Source organism: Balaenoptera borealis (assembly GCF_965194805.1).
Source record: "Balaenoptera borealis genome assembly, chromosome: 2".
NCBI classification, from domain to species: domain Eukaryota; kingdom Metazoa; phylum Chordata; class Mammalia; order Artiodactyla; family Balaenopteridae; genus Balaenoptera; species Balaenoptera borealis.
The window spans coordinates 178,567,965-178,578,742 of NC_138867.1; the positions used below are offsets into that span (position 1 = coordinate 178,567,965).

The following is a 10,778-nucleotide window of genomic DNA, read 5'->3' on the forward strand; positions in this document are numbered from 1 at the left end:
GTGTCATGAATTTGGGGAACATTCTAAACTGATTTCCATATTGATTCATGGAGAGGTCCCACAAGTAAGCAGGTCCATAAATAAGACTTAGAATTGACGCAGAATTCAGTTTTTGTTTTAAACAACTACCAGAAAAAAAAATTCTGTACCTAAGAAGCCTTATGAATGTGGCCATGATGGAACCTTGTGGTCGAGTATTCCCTCTACTCAATTTGTGTGCTCTGAAAGTGGTAGCAACTTCTAAGGTAGGAATCTGCTTTCTTTACTGTACACACTTTCTATGGGGGAGAATTCCCACGAGTGCAATGAAAGTGAGAAAACCTTTAGTTACCACTTATCCCTTAATCAACAGGCACCAACTCAACCTGGAGAGAAACCCCATGAACAGAGTCTGTGTGGAAAAGCCATCAGAAGGAATCCTGACCTTATTTTGCCCAAGAGGAATTACACAGGAATGAAACGCAGCGAACGTAAAGAACATGGGAAAGCGTTTAGTTATCCTTCATCCCTTGGGATCCACATGCGATCTCACGCTGGTGAGAAACCCTACGAATGTTCTCAGTGTGGGAAAGCTTTCAGTCGCTGCTCGTCTCTTAGGACACACGAGCAAACTCACAATGGAGAGAAACCATGTAAGTGTACCCAGTGTGGGAAATTCTTGAGATCCGGCTCGAGCCTCGCCATACACAAGAGGATGCACACTTGGGAGAAACCATATGAATGCAGTGACTGTGGGAAGGCCTTCATCAGGAGCAGTGACCTGACTATGCATAAGAGACTACACACCGGGGAGAAACGCCATCTGTGCAGTGACTGCAGCAAAACCTTTAGCAGGAAGTTCCATCTGACGGTGCACATGAGAACCCATACTGGGGTGAAGCCCCGCCAATTCAGTGACTGCGGAAAAGCCTTCGATAGGAGTTGTAAAGCGACTGCCCACAAGAGGGTACACACAGGGGGGAAGATGTAGCAGTGCAACGACTGTGGGGAACTTTCCAGTAGTCACTCATCACATAGGAAACATGTGAGAACGCACAGTAAAGACAAGTGTAGGAGTGCAAGCAGGGAAAGCCTCATCCATCTCACATGACAGCAACTCTGTGAATATCTTCAGTATGGGGAAGTCTTCTGCTGGGACTTAAACTACTGCACAAGGAAATTCAGAGTGGCAGAGAAACCGTATAAATGTGAAGAAAGTGGGATTGCTTTTATCAGGGCCTTATCCTGAGGTTGGAAATCTAGCTCATTAATTTTCAGTCTGTGTTTTTGAATATAAGCATTTAAGGCCATAGATATCCCTCTACCTACCCCATTTGGCTATATTACATGAGTTTTGAGCTAAGGTTTTTTTTGTTTTTTTTTTTTTAATTTATTTATTTATTATTTTGGCTGCGTTGGGTCCTCGTTGCTGTGCGTGGGCTTTCTCTAGTTGCGGCGAGCGGGGGCTACTCCTCGTTGCGGTGCACGGGCTTCTCTTGTTGCCGAGCACAGGCTCTAGAGCACGCGGGCCTCAGCAGATGCGGCGCGTGGGCTCAGTAGTCGTGGCTCGCGGGGTCTCGGGGCACGGGTTTAGTTGCTCCGCGGCATGTGGGATCCTCCCGGACCAGGGATTGAACCCGCGTCCCCCGCATTGGCAGGCGGACTCCTAACCACTGCGCCACCAGGGAAGCCCCGAGCTAAGGTTTTTAAAATTTTGGTTTAGTTCTAAATATCATCTGATATCTCTGTTAGATCTATTTTAACTCACAGTGTCACGTTACTTTTTAAGCCTGTCAAGATGCTACTTCATTTGAATTTCACCCAAACTCTCCCCTTCCCCCAAATCCTATAATATCCATGTGTCTTCCTTGGTTTGGTGGGACACCCCGAGGTTCCTCACGTATGTGGTCTACCTGGTTGCAACAAGCCGGTAAACCTGACTTTGTCAGACTATAGGTTTTGTCCCTGGTGGTCTTTGGCTGATTGTGTTGGGACAGTAACCTGTACTCGTAAATACTACAGGTCTCTCATCTTGTAAAATGTTTCTAAAATATCCTTCTAAAAGGTCTTCTAAAATATTTTCCTCTCCATTATTGGTTTTTATATGTGGTGTCAGGAGGGGCCCAATTTAATTTTTCCCCTGCAGAACTGATTTTCCTAGAACTCTAATCAGAAAGCCAGGTCCCATAAGTTGTTTGCGTGTGTGTTTTTGTGTTTCTGGGCCTTTCATGCAGTTCTGGTCAGGTTATTAGTCCTGCATCAATATAGCACCATCTTTAATAACGTTATGCCTAATTTTTTTTAATATCTGAGAGGCAGGTTCCTACAACTTGTTCTTCTTCAAGAGTGGCATGTCTCTTCTGTGCCTTTTATGTCTCCGTATAAGCTTGGAGAATTTCACAAAAAAATCACATTGGTATCATGCCTGGAATTGCATTGAATCAGTACTGGTGGAATCAACATCTTTATGTTATTAAATCTTTCAGGCCATGAACTCAGTATCTGCATTTATTGAGGCATTCTTTAGTATCTTTTACTAAAGTTTTATATATTTTCCTATGAAAGTCTGGCACATGTAGTGTCAGATGTCTTCCTAGGCACTTCATATTTTATCACATTTTATCATTCTAAATGCTAATATATTAAAAACGTAATTTTTCTTTGTAAACATATATTCTTAATGTTTTTGAATGCTAGAGATAAATGTTTATTAAGAATTCTACTAAATTTTGTTGAACATTTCCGAATAGACTTGTAAACATAGTACTTTCCTTTTCAACGGGCAGTACTTTGAAAAGCCAAAATACAGTAAGAGAACACAATGTGAATCAATGTTAGTTCCAAATCTTTACATCTTTAACCACGTAATTTATGTTCAAAGTCAGTAGATGAACTCCAGGAAATGGAAGTGTGTGCTGGTTGATGAATCACAGTATTTTATAGTTAAATATCTTTGTTCTTTTTATATACCCTATTTCCATGAACAAAAAAGAAATCTTTAAATACAGTTTTCATGTAGGCAATCGTTTCTTTGAATCTCTCTTAAAAACGATGTTTAGTTTTATAATTCTGTCACATAACTTACTTTCCACATAAAATGCACCATTTGAAATGTATGGGTTGGTGAGCTTTGACCATTGTATACACCCCTATAATCACTACCCCAATCAGGATATAAAATATTTCCATCACCCCAGAAAGCATAACATACTGATTTTGCCCAACATTAACAAAGCTGTAAACTGTGGAAATGGAAATGCTTTTGTCTTCCAGAATAGAAGCAGCAATTTGACAGGAGAAAAGAAGGTGGTGGGGTGAGGGGATTCCCTGGCAGTCCAGTGGTTAGGACTCCTAGCTTCCACTGCAGGGGGCCCAGGTTCCATCCCTGGTCTGGGAACTAACATCCTGCAAGCCGCCTAGCGGCCAAAAAACAAAACAAAACAAAACAAAACCAACCTGACATTAAGCCTGGGCAGTTTAACCCTAGCAAACAGCCTAGTAGGCATGTAAGCTGTTTTCCCTCTTCACGCATGCCCACATCACATGATCTGGTAGGCCAGTTTCCTTCCCAGTGCTCCAATCAAGAGCTTTGTACAGAACTCTAAACACCTTAAAGCAGTTGCATTGGGGGTTAATTTGCAGGGCAGATTTACTCTTCTAGGTCAGGTCAGCCTGATATACTTTTCTTAGCCCTCCAAAACAGTAGTTTAACTCTGTATTTTGTGCAGATTTTTAAACTTAATATTTAAGACGGGTCTGCAAGCTTTTTCGATAAACGGAGAGATAGTAAGTATTTAGGCTTGGTGGGCCAGATGGTCTCTGTTGCAACTACTCAGCTCTGCCGTGTGGCACAAAAGTGGCCACAGAAAATACATAAATAAATGGGTGTGGCTGTACACCAACATAATTGTATTTACAGAAACAGAAGACACGCTGGCCGATCCTTCTTTTAAGGCAAAGAGTTTGCATTAAGAAAGTGGAGAGGGACTTCCCTGGTGGCGCAGTGATTAAAACTCTGTGCTCCCAATTCAGGTGGCCCAGGTTCGATCCCACGTGCATGCCGCAACTAAGAGTTCGCATGCCACAACTAAGGAGCCCATGTGCCGCAACTAAGGAGTTGGCAAGGCGCAACTAAGACCCAGCACAACTGAATAAATAAATAAATAAGTGGAGAAAGGAGGCTCATGTTTTCCAAAAGCACTTCACCTTATTGGCTTTTTTTTTTTTTTTTTTAAACACATGTACAACTTTGAAGTATGGACACTGGATCCTCAATATTTAAAAAATCTGGAATTCCTTGGCCGTCCAGTTGTTAGGACTTGGTGCTCTCACTGCAGGGGCCTTGGTTGGGGAACTAAGATCCCACAAGCTGCAGCAGCACAGCCAAAAGGAAAAAAAAAATCTAAAAAATAATAATTTCTATTGACAAACATGGATCTTGAGGGAAAAGGGGAACCAGGGAAATGCAGCTTCCAAAATTCAGGAAACATACATTGCTGCTGGGAACGTAAAATGATGTGGTCATAATGAAAAACCATTTGACCCCAAGAGAAATAAAAAGATATGTCCACACAAAGAGTTGCACACAAATGTTCATAACATGTTTCATAATAGCCAAACAGGGAAACCCCAAAAGTTTCCCTTTTGGGAACTGGAGAATGGATAAACAAAATGTAGTTATCCATACAGTGAAATATTATTTGGCGATAAAAAGAAATGAAGTCCTGATACACGCTGCAACGTGGATGAACCTTGCAAAACATGATGCTCAGTGAATGCAACCAGTCACAAAGGCCCACAGACCGTATGATCCCATTTGTGACATATGCAGAATAGGCAAAGCCATAGAAACAGAAAGTAGGTTATTGTTTCTGGTGGGGGAACCCGATTAACTAAGCAGGCATAAGGGATCTTATTGGGTTGATGGAAATGTTCTACAACCGGTTCATGTTGATACTTGCACAACGCTATATGTCAACTAAAAATCATTTGAACTGTACATTTCAAATGGGTGAGTTTTATGGTATGTAAGTTATATCTCACTAAAGCTGTTATAAAAGGTGCTTCCATTATGCATTCTTTTTGATAAATCTAGCCACAGTCTCCATTGTGGCAGGATATACCCATAATACTCAGTTTTGAAGTCATCCTTGGAATTGTGGCGTTCCTCATAGATGCCAGTCTCAGTCTGTTTTCTCAAAAGCTAGCATCCAGTTAATGAATCCTTTTTGGACTGAATGATCTAAAGAGCGTGACACTCTTTAACTCATTTATTGGGGGTTCAGGTGGGGTATTTATTTATCTCGGCAATGTCATCTTCTCTTTCAGGGCCTTCCTCTTTTTACTCCGTAGTTTCCATGCTGCACTTTTTAATTTGGTTCTTTTCCTTGTGTTCTTTAGAAGTCTGTTTGGACATTTTGTGAGACGTGGAATGGTTTCCTTTCCTAGGCTCTGAATACTTTAAACTATATCAGGGTTTAAGGTTTCTGGAGAAGGCCTAGAGGTATATGTCTCTTGCTGGTCCTCATAGAGAATTTTCTTTGTGTGTTGAGTTTGACTGTAGCAAAGTTACTACACTTCTATCTAATAACTGATGCATAGATCTTTTGTGGATTTCTATAGATAATCATATCTATAAATACAGACAGATTTCCTTTGCTCCTTTTTAATCCTTACAACTTTCTTAGGCTTTTATTGCCTGTCTCTGGCTGGGGCTTGAACCATTATGACTAGGAGTGGTCTTATGCGTCCGTGTCTTTTTCCTGATCTTAAAGGGCATTCTTTTCCTATTTTATCTTTTAAGTGTGGTGTCTGCTGTAACATTTTTGTACATAACTTTATCAGGATAAGACAGTTCCCTTCTCTTCCTAGGATGTTAGTGTTCTTTCTCATGAACAGATGTTGCATTTTTATCAAATGTCTGTTCTGCATCTCCTCAGATGATAATATTTGTTCACTGATGTATTTCAAAACCCCTAGAACAATGGTAGAACCCATAGTAGGCACTCAATAAGTATTTGTTGAATGAAAGAATGAATGAATATAGGTAACTTCTCTTTTTTTTAACATGTTTGGGTGGTAAATTACTTGAACTCATTTTTCCACTGTGCTATTAACTTTGCATTCCTGGGTAACTTGACCCTCACATTTATTACACATCATCGTTCCCAGTTTGCTAGCTAAGATTTTTGCATCTTTGAGTGAGACCAGCCTGCAAATTTTCCTTTTGTCATGCTGTTCTTTTGTTGTTGGGATATGCTGGCCCCATAAAATTAGTTGGGGAAATTCCCCCAAAGTCCATGCCTTCGCCTAGATTCACCAGTTATCAACATTTTTTTGACAATTGTTTTGTATCTTTCTTTGCTTGTGTGTAACTTTCTTTAATGGGGGAGCCATTAGACATCAGACTTCTTTAGCATTTATCCCCAAGAACAGGGACATTGTCGAGAACGGAAAGATCTGAGGATTATCCCTACTTTCAAGCTAACTAGTTAGTCTGCCACAGTTTAATGGATGTTGGCCAAGACACCAGACTTCTTGGTCAGAGACCAAGGGCTTTATTACAGCACAGCAGGCAGCAGATGCTTCACATTCCTGTCAATTCCCCTCGACTCCCAAGTCCCACAGGGGTGACGTGAAGTGGACCAGGCGGCTGCTACACATGCAGTGAGTTTGTGTCACAGCTGAGGAACCCCAAGCTTTTCTAATGAGCTGCAAATAAACCTGCCCAATCTTTGCCCCGGAGGGAGACCTTAACTTTATTACACTGGACAGCAAACAAACCTGCCCTGTGCTCCGAGACATAGTCCAGAACAGAGTAAGACACGTGGAAACGTGAGCTACCTGTGGAGAACTGTCTTCCGACATTTTCCTCTATAATCAAAATATCATTAACACACTTATGAAATTTAACATGGATAAAATGTTATCAGCTCACAACCTATAATCAAATTTCTTCCCATAAATATCCTTTCTTGAGGATTCGAAATATAATTTAGTTTTAAAAATTATTTTTAAAAAATCTTATGTAAGAAGCCCTGGGAAAGTAGACACTTAAATAGAGCCTTCTGACAAAAGTCACTTTATTCGACTCAAAAGAATCAGATAGGACAGGAAGTATGCCTGCACGGAAAACCGTCATATTTTTTTTTTCACAGAAAAAGTTGTGAAAGCCTTCAGAAGCACTCATCCTTGTATGACACGTGAGGACACATGGAGGACGGTCCTGTTAGTATAATGACTATGGATGGGCTTTCAGGGGTGGACCTTCACTTACTATTCACCAGAGAACTCGTTCTGAGAGAGGCCATGCCAATGTTGTGAATGTGGGTTTGCCTTTATGCTGCATCCTTTTTTTCTTTTTTAAATTTATTTTTATTGAAGTATAGTTGATTTACAGAATGTTGTGTTAATTTCAGGTGTACAGCAAAGTAATTCAGTTATACATACATATATATCTGGGTTGGTTTTTTTTTTCAGATTCTTTTCCCTTATAGGCTATTACAAAATATTGAGTATAGTTCCCTATGCTGCATTCTTAATATGGACCCCTAGCTCATTAATTTCTTTGCGTTTCCTTTCATAATATAAATACTCAATACCACACAAATCCCTCTAAATGCCCTCTAAGTTATTGAAAAAGTTGTGATAGGTAATCTTTTTACTTATTATGGCTCAGTTCTAAATACTGTCTTATTTCCATTTTGACAACCTCTTAGACTTACGGGTTATTCAGGAATATGTTTTCCAGATGCAGTGCCAGGGGTTCTTAGTCGCCTTGTTTTTCATTTCCATTCTAGTTGTTTGTGGTCAGAGTCAGTGACCTGTAGAGTGTGGATTCTCTGGCATCTGTTGGGACTTTATGGCCCAGTGTAGCAGACACTGCTTGCTGCCTCTGTGTCCACTCTGCCCCTTCTTCTGACTCTCAGAACCTGGATTTTGCTCAACTTGTTAAATGTTTACTATAAAACAAAAAACAGAAAAACCCAGCTCTCTCTCTTAGTCTTTCTTGAAGGAATGTCCCACAGCCTTGGTAGACAGGCAGAGCCACTGGTGTGGCTTCTGGGAAAGCCATTGAAAATGGGACAGTCCCATGCTTGTTATCTTCACTCTTTGTCCTTGGTCCTTCCTCCTTCTTTCTGCCTGGAAAGTAAATACAATGCCTGGGGTTGGAAGGAGGTGACCAGTAGGCAGAAGCCACAGGCGAAGATGGCGCAGCCAGAACACGAGGCTCTTTGCTTCTCAGTGGTTTCTCTGAGTGTCTGTACCGACCCTGAACTGCTTATTTCTAGACTCATGGTACGTGAGAAAAAGAAATATTCTTTTTAAAAAAAGTCTTCATTGTAGTTTCATGGTGGGGGAGCTATCAGGAATTTTTTTTTTATTACGCTCAGGAAATGTTTATTACTCCCAGCTGAGTAGTTTGTGCTGGTGCGGTAGTCAAGAGAACCCACCCCTTGGGTATCCAACTAGGGGGCTGAGTTTGCTGGTGGCCCTGGTTGCTGACCCTCCCAGAAACCACCTCTGGGGTTGTGCTAAGACTGTTCCTAGCAGCGACTAAGCCTGGCAGGAGTAATATAGTACAAGCCCATTTGTGGGTTGTAGGGCTCTTCCACTGATGGGCATGGTTCAAGAACCCCCCACTGGTCTGGCCCTAACTTGGCTAGACTGCGCCTCTGTCCAAGACTCTTCGGACCCAGCCTTCCTCGGCCCTTCTCCCTTCCTTCTGACTGGATTTGACAACAGATATCAAAATATCAGTGAGAGTCACTGTCAAAGCTGATGCTGTGATCTACTGTCCACAAAAACCTGATTGAAATGGGTTCAGAAGAAACTAGGAGAAAAACTGGAGACAGTAAGGAGAAAGATTTTTTAGGTCTGTTTTGTTTGGTGTTATTAATAAAGCCATGCCAGTTTTCTGTCTGTTAGATAGTTCTCCATCCTTCTCATTTGAACCTTCTGTGCACTTAGATGTATCTCTTGTAAAGAGGATGTAGCTGTATCCCACCCCCACCCCAATCCAATCTGAAAATGTCTTTCAATCTGTAAACCCATCCAGTTTTTTTATTGTGATTCCTAACATACTGGATTAATTTCTACCACCTTAATAGTTATGATTTCTATTCTGCATTTTTCTTTTAAAAAATGGGAAATAGAGAAGATTTGATGAAAACGTATGAGTACAGTTAAAAAAAACACAATAAACTTGTACCCATCAACCAAGCCAAGAGATGGAAGATTGCTCTACCTCCTTGGGTTGTTTGCAGCTTTTATCCATTATGAATAATGTTGCTGTAGACATTCTTGCACACCTCCCATTGCACGTATATATGAGTTACTCTAAAAATGAATTCGCTGAGTGTAGAATCTTTATATTCAAGTTTGTTTTGTATTCTATGTGAAATGTATCTCGTTTTAATTTGTACTTTGCTGATTACTAATGAGAATGGGCATCTTTTTATATTTATTGGCTCTTTTGAGTTTCCATTTGGGAATTACCTTTACATGTTTTTGCTGATTTTTCTCTGTATCTTTGTCATTTCCCTGTGATATTTAGAAGTGTGATATCTCTGATACCAATTCTTTTTTTGTTGTAGATGTCCCTCTCTCTTTATGCTGTCTTGATGAACAGTGATTCTGAATTTTAGTTTAGTTTAATGTGTTAGTCTTTCTTTTTGTGTCTCATTTAAGAAATCCTTCCCCAAACTCCGATTCTAAATATGTTCAGCTTCATTGTCTTCTTCAGCTTTTGACGTTTGGTTTCACGTTTAAATTCTCAGTCAACCTGAAATTGATTTTTGCTTGTGACAGAGTATGACAAAGTATGACAAGTTTATTGATAATGGTTTCAGATTCCACAGTGCAACTAATCTTTAAGAAATAAATGACTGCTTGTTAATTTTGGTACAGTATCAAAGACGAATATTCACAATTATCTGAAGAGGCTGTAAAAATACTCATCCCTTTTCCATCTACGTATCTATGTATAGCTGAAGTTCTTTAAATACTTCAATCAAAACAACATATCACAACACATTGATTGTAAAAGGAGATAGGAGAATCCAGCTGTTACTGTTAAGTAGACATTAAAGAGATATGAAAAGGACTTCCCTGCCTGTCTAGTAGTTAAGACTGTGTGCTTCCACCGCAGGGGGCCAGGTTCGCTCCGGTCAGGGAACTAAGATCCCACATGCTGTGTGGCGTGGCCAAAAAAAAAAAAAAGAGTAAACGAGGATTCTTGTACCATCTTTGCAACTTGTCTGCCAATCTAAAAAATGATCACAAAATTAAAATTTTCCTTAAAAAAAGAGATATACTAATGCTACTCTTCCCTCTAAATTTTTTGTTTTGGAAAATATACTTCAAAAAAAATAAAGATATTTATGTTTACATGTAATGGCTTATTATTGTTATTTTTAACAGATGGGTAATAATTTTTTTTTTTTTTTTTTATGGCTGTGTTGGGTCTTCGTTTCTGTGCGAGGGCTTTCTCTAGTTGTGGCAAGTGGGGGCCACTCTTCATCGCAGTGCGCAGGCCTCTCACTATCGCGGCCTCTCTTGTTGCAGAGCACAGGCTCCAGACGTGCAGGCTCAGTAATTGTGGCTCACGGGCCCAGTTGCTCCGCGGCATGTGGGATCTTCCCAGACCAGGGCTCGACCCATGTCCCCTGCATTGGCAGGCAGATTCTCAACCACTGCGCCACCAGGGAAGCCCCCAGATGGGTAATAATATTTTTAAAAGCTCAGTTTTAACATCATTCTTGAAGTTTAACACTGTTTAAAATGATTTTAGCAGAGCC

The 10,778-nt window shown here is 40.5% G+C and overlaps 1 protein-coding gene across 4 annotated transcripts in view; it reads left to right on the forward strand.

The window, feature by feature from the left end:
• The window catches only part of LOC309623391 (uncharacterized protein), a 31,012-nt gene extending 22,010 nt beyond the window's left edge, over positions 1–9,002 (forward strand). For all 4 annotated transcript variants that reach the window (XM_082380295.1, XM_082380298.1, XM_082380296.1 and 1 more), the window contains one exon: positions 353–9,002. In XM_082380295.1, coding sequence (XP_082236421.1) covers positions 353–970 — 618 coding nt within the window. In that variant the 3' untranslated portion in view covers positions 971–9,002. The remainder of the gene's footprint in view (positions 1–352) is intronic.
• The last annotated feature ends 1,776 nt before the right edge of the window (positions 9,003–10,778 follow it).